Genomic DNA, 13,212 nt, shown 5'->3' with positions numbered 1-13,212 from the left:
GGCGCCCTAAAAACAGGGGCGAGCCCTCTCGCAGGCCCAAGATCCCGAGTGTCTCTCCCTGTCATATGCACAGAGGCATGCCCTTACCCCCCGGTCGGCCACACACATTACACACTTGGTCACTCAGGGTCGCACTTTATTCCCGGCATCTAGGCGATGACACAGTCTCCCGAACAAAGACAACATTGACAAACCCAACAAAAACAAACAGCCGCGTGTGTGGGGAGGGGCAGCCAAGCGCAGAGTCCGGGAACCGCGCGGGGGTGGGGGGGAATGTGGGAAAGGGGAGAGGGAGCCTCGTAGTTCGAGGCTGGGGAAAGGTGCCGGACCTATCAACAACCTTGCACCCTACAAGACCCACGAGGAAAAGTCGGATCTCGCTACCGCGTGTTCGCAGAGGTGCTGGTGGGGTTGGTGCCCCTCTGCCGCACGCGACTGCGTGCGGGGGAACACAGACCCACCATCCCGCACAGGCACAGAAAGAGGCACGCGGACCCACAAGAAAGCGATCACGCAGCGCGGAGCGGCTCAGCCTGGACGTGGTCGCGCGTTCGACTCCCCTCCCCTGCGCATCCCTCCTCCACCTCCCCAGTCCCCAAGCCCCAGGGCAGCCGTTCGCCGGGCGGGGCGGGGGGCGGGGCGAGGTGTCGGGCGGCCCTGGCCCAAAAGGCGGAGTCCACAAGCGCGAGAGCCAGATCAGGGAGCGCTGTGCAGACTGCGCCTCGGAGAAAACCTGCGGGAACCCAGAACCCACTACGAGCCCCTCGTCCTCGCCCGGCCTAACCAGGCCCCGCGCTATGGAGTTCCTCTGGGCCCCTCTCTTGGGTCTCTGCTACAGTCTGGCTGCCGCCGACCGCCACACCGTCTTCTGGAACAGTTCAAACCCCAAGTAAGCCCCGAGTCTCCCGCCAACAGCCTGGGCGTCCGGTTGGCACTGTCCCCCACCACGCTAGTTTAACTGTCCAGGCCCGCCCCTCACCGGAGTCTTAGGGAGGTGACCAGAGGCGGGAGGGATTCCTTGGATGTTCTTCCCCTCGCTTCTCGCCCCTAACTGGGAGTAGGCCACGCCAGGCTAGGTACCTGCCTGTGTCTGCTTGCACAGGCACTAGTTCTGCCCCTCCTTTCTTCCCCTCTGGCACCTCTGTGTCTCCGAAGTGAGGAACCAATGCTGAGCAGTTCCTGCCTCCAGCATGTACCACCCTCCTTGGCCCCCACGGCTCTTGTAGGTCCCTCCACCAAGAAGCCTGTGTGCCTCTCCTTGTCTGTCACTTGGGCGCCTGCCCACACTGACAGGTACCTGATGCGACCTCTGGAGTAAGCAGAGCGCTCACTGTAATGCTAGAAGGACCTCTCGGGAGGGACCTGGGCTGTGGGCAATAAGCATTCATTCCGTGTTTAAGGTGCCTGTGGAAAGGCCCCCCCCCCACGGGATCTGTTGTGACATGCGTGAGGCACATTGCTGTGTGTGAGTAGGCTAAGGTATCACCTGTTTATGGGATTCAAGTAGTAAAACTGAAGAGATGGGGGAGGGTGGTCATGGGAAAGGTTCAGAAGGGAAGGAAGGGGTTAAAGAGTTACAGAGGGCTCTGGGCAGAAAGGAGTTAATTTCTCCTGGGCAGGTTTAGGGCTGTGAGGCAAATGGTACTGGATATAAGAAGCTCCGTGGGACTCTTTGTTCTTGCCCTTGAGTTTTCTGAAGTTATGGGAACAGTATTTGCTGAAAGGCAAGAGGGGTGTTACGAAGAAGAATGGACAGGAGGCTGGACAGCTTGGGGTCAGGAAAAACACTACGCTCAGCTCACCACCCCCAGCACTAGCGCGCCTGCCCCCCACTCCCCTTGAGAAATGCCAGCTCCCTCTGATCCTGTGGCAGCGTTGCCTGGTAAGGGGTCTGTGTCTGTGGCACGCTGGGTGGGGAGAGCTGCCAACCCCAGAGGGCAGTGCTCTCTTGCCCTGGTTTAAAGGGGCAGCCCAGTCAGCCCTCCCCCACCCCACTCCTTGTTGTCTGCTCTTTGCTTCCTGGACCCAATCTTGTCCTAGTGAGAGAGAGCAAAGTCCCTGTTTATGCCCATGCCAGGTGTTGGCTGGAGGAGGAGGAGGGGACAGGAAGCCGTGAGTACGGAGGGGGGAACCCTGGCCTTTTCCGTTCCCAAGCTCCCAGGTTTCCTCTCTTTCAGGAAGGAGCCTCTTCCTTGCCCCCTTCCCCGCCTTCACTGACGCCACTGCGCCCTTTCCCAAATGCAGAGCAAGAGTCAAAAGGATCCTAAATGGAGCAGATTATACCCTAGGAAGGAGCTGATAGGTGCCTTCACCAAGCAGAGCTTCTGCCCTGTTCATCTAGCCACACCTAACCATATCCAGGACTAAAGAGAAGCCAGCCCAGAGTAGAGTCCACAGGCAGCCAAGCTGGGCACAGCTCGGGGGCAGAGATGAAGTGGCAAGGAGCTGGGCGGGTGTGAGGCTGGCCTGGGTGACTCAGGTCAGTGGGCATCTGCTCTGGGATCTTAGGGGAGGCAGCGTGGGAAGAAGGGTGGTACCACTGTGAGCTGGGCACTGGTCTCCTCGGTGATGGAGGGGCAAGTACTGTGCCCACTCAGACCTGCCAGCTCCCTTTGCCTGGAGGATAGTATCCTGGGCTAGTGGACACAGTGCTATCCTGGGGTCCTAGGGGGTGTCCACATTTGACAAGGTGAATTTTCACAGGCTCTCATGAATGCTGGGGCGGGAGGCATAGGTGGATGAGGAATGAGTCAGTGCCCGTCACTGGAATGGGGGAAAGATGCCAGGCCCAGAGCTGAAATACCTGTTTTGAAATGGCTTCTGTGTTTATCTCTCCAGAGAGGAATTTTAAAAGCCTCTCTCTGCTTCTCTCTCTCTCTCTCTCTCTCTCTCTCTCTCTCTCTCTCTCTCTCTCTCTTCCCCAGGGTGGGGGAGGGTCCCCGTAAACCTAGCTGGAGGACTGGCTTGCTGCAAGGCCAGGTTAGAAGTCATGCTGACTGGGCAGTGGGTGCCCACCTGAGGCCCTTCAGCCTAATTCCTGCCCTTCTGCCATCACCCATGCCCAAGGGCTTTGGTTTGTAGCAAGTTGGCAGCCAACCACGCCGAGTGTCTAGCTGACGGTGCTGGGGGAATTCAGAGAAGCTGACCAGCTTGGAGAGGGAGGTGGGGAGGCACTTTTCCCCCTACTAGGACCCCACCCAGACTGGAGCCAGGTGTCTGGAGCTGGGGGGAGGAGCTGGGGGGCAGTCAGGCTGGAGCCTGTGGAGCCTGGAGGGAATGGGCTGGGGGAGGGGAGCTAGCTCCACCTTGGGAGGAGGGGAGAGGCAGCCTCGGATCTGAGAACTGCATTTCTGGAGCTCACTTCACAGCTGAATGTGTAGCTTTTGGAGATAAAGGGACAGTGATGTTTGGGGGTGCCTTGAGGGAAGTGGTCAAGGAGAACCGAGCATCATTTTGAGTAGCTAGAAGGGAAGATTTGAGGGGAATGAATGGGTCGATGACAGGGATCAGGCGTTACTTGGGGGCCTAGGGGGAACGGAAGCAGAGAAATGTGAGACAGACTCATTGGTTGGGGCTGAAAATGAAAGGAGTGAGCGCAATGAAGACATCAGATGTGTTCGGGCTGAGTGCCAGCATGGTAAAGAGAAAGGCCCACTTGGATCTTAATAATAGAGTGGGCCAGTAGGGTCTCAGACTGACTGAGCTCTAGTAGCATGTAAAGGAGCACCTGGTAGAACAGATTTGGGGAAATATGTATGGGCAGGAGAGAATGGTGAGTGAGCTAAGGAAATATTTAGAAGCTTATCCTTGGGTAAATATCAGGGGGGTTATGGAAGGTGCTTTGTTACCTGAAAGATACTAAGCGGGTGGAGTTTATTGGATTATGGGAAACAATGAGGGTGGGGGGATATTTGGAGATGGTGGAAAGATATTTAGATCAAGATCAGTAAATATTGGGAGTTGAGATTGTCAAAACATCTTTGTGTGTGAGTCCAGTGTGAAATGTGAGAGGTCATGTAAACCTCTGGAGACCCAAGGCTCTGGTCTGGCTCCTGAGTGACTGTTTGCTTCCTTCCCCTCTGCGTACACGGACATGCAGGTTCCGGCACGAGGACTACACAGTACACGTGCAGCTAAATGACTACCTGGACATCATCTGTCCCCATTACGAGGACGACTCTGTGGCAGCGGCTGCCATGGAGCAGTATACACTGTACCTGGTAGAGCTAGAGCAGTACCAGGTGTGCCAACCCGAATCCAAGAACCAGGTCCGCTGGCAGTGCAACCACCCCAGTGCCAGGCATGGCCCAGAGAAGCTGTCTGAGAAGTTCCTGCGCTACACACCCTTTACCCTGGGCAAGGAATTCAAAGAGGGACACAGCTACTACTACATCTGTGAGTGCCCCCGGAGGCATACACGAAGGTGCCCACCCTGGGGGATGGAGCCACCATGAGGAACATGCCTGAGAACGTGCTCAGTGGGGAGTCAAGCAGCAGAGGGCCTCCAATCCTGGATTGTGTTTTCATTCATTCACATGATAAATGTGCAGTGAGCTTCTACTGTATTCTGGGAACACTGCTTGGCTGTATAGGCACAAAGAGAAATAAAACACTACAGGGTCCCTGTCCTCAGGGAAGCTGGGAAGAGACACGCATCGGTTAACAGACTGTTAGAACAGTATAATATGGTAGGCATGAGCGAGCACAGGGCCCTGGAAATAGGACCTTGGGACCTTCTAGATTAGGGGGCTTCAGAGAAGGCTTCCTAGCTTCCCAGAGCTTAGGACAAGCAGAGGATGTGGCCATAAATGAAGGGACATGTGCAAAGGGAACATGACATCTTCGGGGAACTCCATATGGTTAGCCTGGCTACAGTAGGAGGACACTCTGAAGTGGGGAGATAGGAGTTTGGAGAGGTGGACAGGGCAGATCACAGGGGCCTAGAAGTGCTAAGGAGTTTATCATGAGGGCAGTGGAGAGCCACCGGTGGGTTTACAAGTGATAAGATCAGCTTTGCATAGAATGCATCCAGGCCTCACCCATTCGATGTGCCTGGGTAGGGGGGTACAAAATGGCTGGGGAAGGGGAGCATACTGTGCATGTCTTCCCCAAATTTCAGCTAGGAGGAGTAAAGGATGGACTCTGGGGAGGGGACAGCAGCTATGTTCTTTTTACCACCATCTCCAAAGCCAAGGGTTATTCCAAAAGAGGTTGGACTGAACACAGGGCAAAAAGTGGGCAAAACCTAAGGAAGGGAAGAATCCAGGCTTGGAAGAAAGGGATTCCAATGAGCAGGGACTGAGAAAGCGGGGCCAGAGGCATTTGCATTCTGTTTTCTTCCAACAAAGTTTCCTTCCCCTTCTTTAATGCCCTGTGGGTATATCTTGCAGCCAAACCCATCCACCACCAAGAAGACCAGTGCTTGAGGTTGAAGGTGACCGTCAATGGCAAAATCAGTGAGTGTCAGGGCCCTGTGGGCCTCCTTCCTCCATCCCTATGCTGGGCCTGGCCTAATGACCTGGGATGGTAGGGAAGTTCCGCTGCCCGGCCCAGCCAGCACTCCCACCCTTCTGCCTCCCTGGTACAGTACCTGATCTACGGCCACCCCTGTCTTTTAGCACACAGTCCTCAGGCCCATGCCAATCCACAGGAGAAGAGACTTCCAGCAGGTAAGCAGCTGGAGCAAATTGGGCCTGGGGCAAACAAGAGGGTCTGCTTGAGGGGAGTGGGTACAGGAGGTGGCTCCTTTGCCGGGCAGGGGCTGAGGCAACCTTGTTGGACTGAGGGCCAGTGTCAGTAGTGGGACTGCTTACCTGGGAGCCTTTGCCCTTCCACCTTGCAGATGACCCAGAAGTGCAAGTCCTACATAGCATCGGTCACAGTGCCGCCCCCCGCCTCTTCCCACTTGCCTGGGCTGTGCTGCTCCTGCCGTTTCTGCCACTGCAAACCCCGTGAAGTTGTATGCCACATCTGGCCTAAGGATTGGAACTGGGCTGAGGAGGCAGAGGCAGGCACCCCTCACCTGGCCTGGGGTCCCTCCCAAAGCCCAGTCCTGGGAACCATCCTGCCACATGTACAGGCTGCCACCCAGCAGCCTCCAAATGAGTCAGTATTAAGGGTTTCAACCCAAAGAAGGTGGGCAAGCCTGGTAGTGCCGTCCCTGCCTCTACCTCAGAGGGACGGACAAAGTGGGGACGGTACTTCCCCTACCATTGCTACCCTTAAGCCAAAATAACAAGCTGTGCAAACATGGACTCTTAAGAAGGACACTGTGGGAGCTGAACTGGAAGGGGTGGTCTGGGGTCATGTAGGTGGACACTGAGCTTGGCAAAGATGCCCCTCCCACAGAGAGCCAGGATGCTAAGATGAGCTGACTGAAGGAAAAGCAAGAGACAGTTTCCTGCCTGGGAGACAGGGACCGGAGAGATGGTATGCTTGGGCTGACCCAGCATCTCCCATCCTGGGGCAGCACTCCTCAGGGCTGTGCCAACCGGGGCTGTGCCAACCTGGTCCTCGAGTGGAGCTGTTAGGGCAGGACCCACATGTACAGGATCTGTATATACATTTGCTGTGTGTCTTTGCTGATGTCTATAACTGGCTCTTTTTTATACAATGTTGTCTGAAAATAAACCTGTTTTTTTGTACATGCTCTTTTGCCTCTCCATACTAACTTATGACCATTGAGTTCCTGCTGTGGGCGTTACCAATAGCAACTGGGTTTGAATTTTTTCCCCTCTCTGGAAAGAATTCTTACCTCTCACTAACCCCTAATGTTACAGAACAGACCCGTGGAGGTGGGTGACGATATACTATTACCAAATGGACCCCCCCTCTCCCAGGGTCCCCCTATACTAAGTTCACCTTGCCCACCGCCAGGAAATTATAGCCCTCAATGTCAGAGACTGGTGAAAAGGAAAGGAATTATTTATTCCAAAAGTGATACAGACCTAGAGTAATGACTTAATGTCTTCATTAAGATCCCAGAGTCCCTTAAAATACCCACAAATGCACACAGGCTTTCCCCCTCTGCCCAGTCCAGGATACTGTAGCTCAGGAAAGAAATAGAAGTCCATGGCTAAGGTGGCCCCCTGCAGTTCCCCGCACCATCAGCTGTGTGGCTGGGATCTCCAGTTCTTAATCCAAACCCGCATGGCACCTCCTGGCCCACCACCCAGCGTCCTTTCACCCTTCCTTCCTGCAACGTCTCTCCTGCATTCTTCCAAACTGCTAAGGGGAAGCTCTGCTTCACTGCTTCATCTTGCTTTCTGGCTTCCTAAGCTGAGTGGCAAAGGGAACTCCAAGCCGCGTGATTCCCCGCTTCCTTGCCAAAGCCACATAGTCCCCTCTTTTGCATGGCTGCCACGCCTGGGTTTAAATCCCAGCGCCAATCTTCCTCTGCACTTCATTTCCGACTCCTCCCATAATCCGCTAACACCTGCCAGCATTCCCATATTTTTCCAGCTTTTCTGGGCTGCCATAATAAGTCTGGGCAGGAGTGGCCCCATGGTGTAGAGCCAATCATATCCAAGCTCTCACGCAGGCACTGTAACCATGGGGAGTTGCCTCCCAGTTACATCCTGGGTGGAAGTCACTCCCATCTCCCTGGCTCAAAGGGTGGCCACAGCTATTTAACATATCCATGAAACCAGTCAAAAGTTATAGATATGTTAAATGACCATGCCTGAGGTTAGTTGCAAAACTGTTGCTATGCAGAACTCTCAATGTGTCCCATTCCCCAGTTCAGACTTGTGGGGGTGATTTTTTTTTTTTTTTTTAATGTTTCTTGGACATCCTGAGTTCTGGACCCCATTACAAATCCCTCTTTGGGAGTCCCCCTGGCTGCACCCTGTTACACCCACACAGTCTCTCCGGTTTTAGGCTGACCCCACTCTGGAAATTCTTCCCGTCACACCTCTGCCCCACTCCCACCCTCGCAGCGCTGGGCTTTGGGTTTTGGCATACCATGCAGGTGCTCATAATTTTGGGTGAGTCAGGGCAGCCCTCAAGGGAACAGCAGCTGAGGCAAGGCCGTGATCCACCAAGACACGTGGGAATCTGGGATGGAAAGTTCCCAACAGCGAGTCAGGTGGGACTAAGGGGTCATCAAAGTGCTAGGCACTTCGGTGGACCAGCCAAGTTGGTGGTGTGGCTAAATGGGGAGGACACCTGACAGAATCAGTCATTTCTGGCAATCCCTGTAATTTAGGGGAGAGACTGGGAAGAGGATTCAGCAAACTGGGAAGAGAAACCCTCCCAAATCCTGGGCCAATGAGGTTCTGAGCTGGAGCTGTTGGTGGAAAGCAGGTTGAAATCTGGTTGGATCCAGCAAGCTTTTGTTTTGAGATCCACCACGTAGGGTCGCGGGTAGGCCTGTGGGACAGTTAAGGCTGGGGAGTCTAGGTAATCTAAGGGGTAAGCAAAGAGCAGTAGGCTACGGGTACTGGGGCAAGTCCGCGGAGCCCCAGGAAGCTGCCGACAGAGACCTGGAGGGCGACGTCAGGTCGGGGAAGTTGGCCAGTCGGGGAAGTTGGCCAGCCAGCGATAGGCTGGTGTGGGGGGGGCGGGGCCTGAGTTCCCTCCTTACGTCCTAGGCCGGGTTCCGGTTCAGGTTCCGGTTCAGTTTCCGGGGGACGGCCGAGCTTTTGGCCTGGGACGCGGAGGGGCGGGGCTCCGGCGACGGTGGCCCCGCCACCGACTAGGCGGCCCCGCGGCGGCGCTGGGAGCCTGCTTTGAGAGGGATGGAGACCAGCGGCGTGGCGGACACGCTCCTTTCTGGAGCTTGCGTGCTCTTCACCCTCGGCATGTTCTCCACCGGCCTGTGAGAGCGCTGCTGGGCCGGGATAGGGCAGGATCAGAAAGTCAGGAAAGGAGCGAGAGGGGAGGGGACGGAGACGTGGCTGCAGCCCCAGGCTGCTTCCGGAGCCTGGGGTCAAAGTAGAGTCGGGTCGAGGGGAACGGGGTACCAGAGCAAGGCTGGTCGCTTGACCTGAAGAAGGCAAGAGAGCTGAGAACGGGCCCGAGGGTGTGCAGTTGTTAGGGGAGGATGACAGGAATTAGGGGTCTCCAGTCCCCAGTAGCCTGGTTATTCCTTCCCCTCTCATTCCTGCCTTCGCCGGCCCCGTTACAGTTCCGACCTCAGGCACATGCGGATGACACGGCGAGTGGACAATGTCCAGTTCCTGCCCTTTCTCACCACGGATGTCAAGTGAGGGGGCAGAAGCTGGGCGGAAAGACTGAGTGGGTAGGGTGGGGTGAGGACCGTGGAAGAGACCCCTCGGGTCCCCCTCCTACATTCATCCCCATGGCGAATGTCTCTCCCCTCCACCCTGCAGCAACCTGAGCTGGCTGAGTTATGGGACCTTGAAGAGAGATGGGACTCTAATCGTTGTCAACGCTGTGGGAGCGGTGCTTCAGACCTTATATATCTTGGTATATCTGCACTACTGCCCTCGGAAGGTAGGGACCCTCCCTTGCACTCATCTCTTCTGCAGCATGTCTTGCTTGCTGGCAGGGCAAGCAGTACTTCCTAGAAGACTGTAACAGGCTGGCACTGCCAACTTTTCCTGGAAGGCCCCTCCAGCATTGCAGTCCTCCTTCCTCCCCAATGTCAGCCTTCTGAGACTCACACATCACCCCTTTTCTGGCAAGGCTGATAGCTCTGCTCACCCTGATGGTGCCTCCTTACTGCCCAATAAGCTGAGGGAAAGCGCTTTTATCTCCCATGGTTCCTTCAGAACCAAGGCCAGTGGCTGAGAATGAGATGATCAGCTGTTTACCCATTCAATTATACAAGCATTTATTAAGCTCTTTTTGTGTATACCAAGCTCCCCCCAAAAAAGATATCTTTCCCTCTCCTAGAAACCTCCAGTGTTGTGGGATCAAGTCACTAGTGGGAAAAAGGCTGTGACAAGTGCAGTACTGGGTCTGGACAAAGAGTGGCTCCTCCACTGGTGTGTGAATGAATGAATTTCAGAAGGGATCAGAGAGGGCTCCTGGCACATGTAGAAGTCAGACTATTCTTTCCCCTGCAGCGTGCTGTGCTCCTACAGACAGCAGCCCTGCTGGGGGTCCTTCTCCTGGGTTTTGGCTACTTTTGGCTCCTGGTGCCAAGCATTGAGGTCAGGCTTCAGCAGCTGGGCCTCTTCTGCAGTATCTTCACCATCAGTATGTACCTGTCACCATTGACTGATTTGGTGAGTGGGGTGTCTGTGGAAGTTGGGGAGATAAGAAGGATCGGGTCTCATAGACAGAGACTGTAGCTTATGCTCCAGAGGAGGGGAAGATTCAAATCCTGGAAGGAGACAGGGCAGAAAAGGTAGATGAATGGGAAGTGGGAGGGAAAGGCTGGGTAACAGAAAATCAGGGAGGATACTTGACCTTTTTTCTGAGGAAATTATTAGGCAAGGTAGGAGCTTTACTGTGTCTGGGCTAGGAGTGTCTTTCATCCTTCCCCAGGCCAAAGTTATTCAGACTAAATCCACCCAGCGTCTCTCTTTCTCACTGACCATTGCCACCCTCCTCACCTCTGCCTCCTGGACTCTCTATGGGTTTCGGCTCAGAGATCCCTACATCATGGTAAGCAGCACAGGGATGGGGTGACAGGTGTGCAAAGTGGAAAAGCCGCTCCTCTTCTCATCGCAGCCCTTGGGATTTCAGGTGCCCAACCTTCCAGGAATCCTCACCAGCTTCATTCGCCTCTGGCTTTTCTGGAAGTACCCTCAGGACCAAGACAGGAACTATCAGCTCCTACAAACCTGAGGCAGTTCACCTGACCACAGGGCACCTTAATGCCAACTTGTTACCAAAGAGGTTCAGACCAACCTGTTTCAGCTGTTCCAGCTGACCAGCTCCACAGGTGCCATGGGTTATGGGAAAGAAAAAGAGACAACTTTGAGAATCTGGGGATCAGAGAAAGAGCTTTACTTAGAAGACTGGATGAGACCTGGGAGACAGCACTTATTTTTTAGAGATTATATTTTTTAATTTTGGAAGCTGGGGGTGAAATCTTTAGACTGTGCCTTAAAATAAACTGTTCCCTACGCCTGCCCATGGAGGCCTATTCTCTATTCAGTGATTCTCAGCCTGCCTGGTTTGGTGAAGGGCAAAGGTGCACTGCATGGGCAGAGTCATCCTTGGGTTGGGAGGGCTGGCTCAGGAACGGTATCTAAGAGAACCAGAGCAACCTAGGAAAGACCTAGGAAGGCCGTGGCAAGGACAGAGCTTGGATGTTATGAAGAAGAATAAGTTAGACTTCAAGAAGTACTTCCTGACAGGGTTAAAAGGACCAGAGAAGTGTAACATTTCCATCCTTAGATCTTGAGAAGGGGCCCTCGCCTCCTTTGAAATAAACAGGAGGAACACCAGCGGGATGCAAAGATAAAGGCTTAGATGACCTCAAGGAGGTGGCTTGTTGGCCTGTCACTTCTCGACAATTGGTACACACAATCCCCAATTCCCATTCTACACGAAGTTAGTAAGTAACTTGCCACTGTTTAATGGGAGATGGGAGGGAGGGGCCGTCCAGCGGGAATGGGGTTAGGGTGTCAGAAGCGCATCCCCCTGCGGGATAAGTCAGCTCTGGCCTCCTGGATCTGGCTCTGCAGCTCCCGGGCGGCATCCTCGCAGTCGTGAAAAGTGGCCACACGGTAGCCCACAGTGCCCAGTGCATAGCAGCCAGCAGACACCAGCAAATAGGCAGGCAGTGGCCACAGGACCTCCCGGCAGGACAAAGGCAGCTCCAGGCCTAGGGCCCCAGTGGTCAGGGCCGCCCAGGCGGAACCCAGGAGCGCCAGTGCCCAAAGCCACTGCGCTAATTTCGTCATGGTCGCTGCGGGAAGAGAAAGCGGAGCTGGAGATCTTTCAACCTCGCGACCCCCACTCCCTTTGGGACTCTTCTGCCCTCCCTCACTAGCCCATTCCGTCTCACTTAGGCCCAGGGCCGCGCACCGCTTTCACCCTCCGCCCAGTCCATTCCGGCCTTCGACTTACCCGTACCTCTGCCCCGCGTTTCCCGTTCTGCGCAACGTCAGCGTGCGGCACTCTCCCAGGGCTCGCGCTCGCCTTCGCGTTGCCTTCTGGGAGTTGAAGTCCTCACGGCGGCGCCAGCAGGGTTCGCGCTACGGTTTTTTCCTCAGCGGAGTTCAGCAGCCTGTGCTCACCAAATAGCGTCTTGGGTCGCCTGGGGCTTCGGTGCTGCGGTGCTGGTGCTGCTTCTCTTCTCTCTTTCGGTGGCATGCAGAAAGCCACCCTTAAACCTTGTGATACGGTTTTCCTTAAACTTCACTTAAGCACAAAAATCCCTTTCGTTCGTTCATTTGTTCATTCGTTCGTTCGTTCGTACCTTGAGCGCCTGGGTAAACTTTGGAGAAATAAAGATATCAAGACCCTCGGCCCCTCCTGGGGTGGAGGGGGGAAAAAGAAGTCAGGAAAACGGAAGCATTGACTACTAACCATGATGCTTTGAGACAGATGTTACAACAAAGGTGTTTTTTGGGTTTGGGTTTTTTTTTTTTTTTTTTTTTTTTTACTATAGCACTTTATTTTCCTCAATGACGTGTTGCCAAGGCCTAATGTCCTCACATGAGAGTAGAAAAACAAAATTTGTCATCTCTTAAAGAATTGAGAATTGTGTGCAAAAACCTTACATAAATTAAAAGGATGAATAAATTTACGGGTGGAAATGCAAACCGATTTCCAACTCAAGGCAAGTAACAACACAGGTGTTCTGGCAGGAAACATCAGCTAAGAAAGGAAAATGGGTCCTGACGCGGAGACCCTCCCAAACCTGTCAGACCAGCAAGACAGAATGACTACTGGTTCAAGACTCGTGCCAGCCTCTAGAGAAATCCTAGAATAGGCAGCTCCCTCGTGTTAATACCCGGCACAAATCAGGAACCACAGTCTTGTGGATTCTCATCAAACCACTGGATTTCTCTTGCAGAAACATGTTCTTGTTTAGGCCACCAAGTGACCAACAGCATGTACAGGGGTTTAATCAGAGACATGTACAGGGTATTAAACATACACCAAGGGAATAGTTAACTTGAATACAAGGTCGAAATCAGCAACCAGGTCTACGATCCAGTGCTGAGATCAGATATACAAACTTGAAGAACAATTTCTTTTCAAAGGCTTATTCCAGCTTCACAAGATCAGCATGAGATGTGTACATTTGCCAGGACAAACTTAGACTTGATCAACTCATGCAGCAAA

General features: G+C 54.0%; 3 protein-coding genes across 9 annotated transcripts; 2 read left to right on the top strand and 1 right to left on the bottom strand.

Moving 5' to 3' along the window:
- Positions 1–595: 595 nt before the first annotated feature.
- Positions 596–6,648, top strand: EFNA1 (ephrin A1). Its single transcript, XM_024573675.4, has 5 exons — positions 596–889; positions 4,100–4,395; positions 5,391–5,456; positions 5,619–5,669; positions 5,843–6,648. The coding sequence occupies exons 1-5, from the start codon at positions 798–800 to the stop codon at positions 5,953–5,955; spliced, it is 618 nt and encodes a 205-aa protein (XP_024429443.1). The 5' UTR covers positions 596–797; the 3' UTR covers positions 5,956–6,648.
- Positions 6,649–8,597: 1,949 nt separating this feature from the next.
- SLC50A1 (solute carrier family 50 member 1) lies at positions 8,598–11,047 on the top strand. Of its 5 annotated transcripts, none has more exons than XM_045204383.2 (6): positions 8,598–8,818; positions 9,128–9,205; positions 9,333–9,456; positions 10,032–10,193; positions 10,560–10,575; positions 10,642–11,047. In XM_045204383.2, exons 1-6 carry the CDS (start codon positions 8,739–8,741, stop codon positions 10,770–10,772), a joined length of 591 nt encoding a protein of 196 aa, XP_045060318.1. In that variant the 5' UTR covers positions 8,598–8,738; the 3' UTR covers positions 10,773–11,047. The 5 variants fall into 5 exon arrangements, with proteins under 5 accessions (XP_045060318.1, XP_024429467.1, XP_024429456.1 ...); XM_024573699.3 differs by having other exon boundaries at positions 8,599–8,818; positions 10,657–11,047; XM_024573688.3 differs by having other exon boundaries at positions 8,601–8,818; positions 10,456–10,575.
- A 423-nt stretch (positions 11,048–11,470) lies between these two features.
- Positions 11,471–12,288, bottom strand: DPM3 (dolichyl-phosphate mannosyltransferase subunit 3, regulatory). 3 transcript variants are annotated; one of them, XM_024573708.4, is made up of 2 exons: positions 11,995–12,288; positions 11,471–11,827 (listed from the first exon to the last, which is right to left on the bottom strand). In XM_024573708.4, the coding sequence occupies exon 2, from the start codon at positions 11,820–11,822 to the stop codon at positions 11,544–11,546; it is 279 nt and encodes a 92-aa protein (XP_024429476.2). In that variant the 5' UTR covers positions 11,823–11,827; positions 11,995–12,288; the 3' UTR covers positions 11,471–11,543. The 3 variants fall into 3 exon arrangements, with proteins under 3 accessions (XP_024429476.2, XP_045060334.2, XP_024429486.2); XM_045204399.3 differs by having other exon boundaries at positions 11,947–11,995; XM_024573718.4 differs by lacking the exon at positions 11,995–12,288 and adding an exon at positions 11,927–11,988.
- Positions 12,289–13,212: the final 924 nt, after the last annotated feature.

This window comes from Desmodus rotundus, chromosome 12, assembly GCF_022682495.2.
Source record: "Desmodus rotundus isolate HL8 chromosome 12, HLdesRot8A.1, whole genome shotgun sequence".
Taxonomy (NCBI): Eukaryota; Metazoa; Chordata; class Mammalia; order Chiroptera; family Phyllostomidae; genus Desmodus; species Desmodus rotundus.
This window is presented reverse-complemented; position numbering and strand designations above follow the sequence as displayed.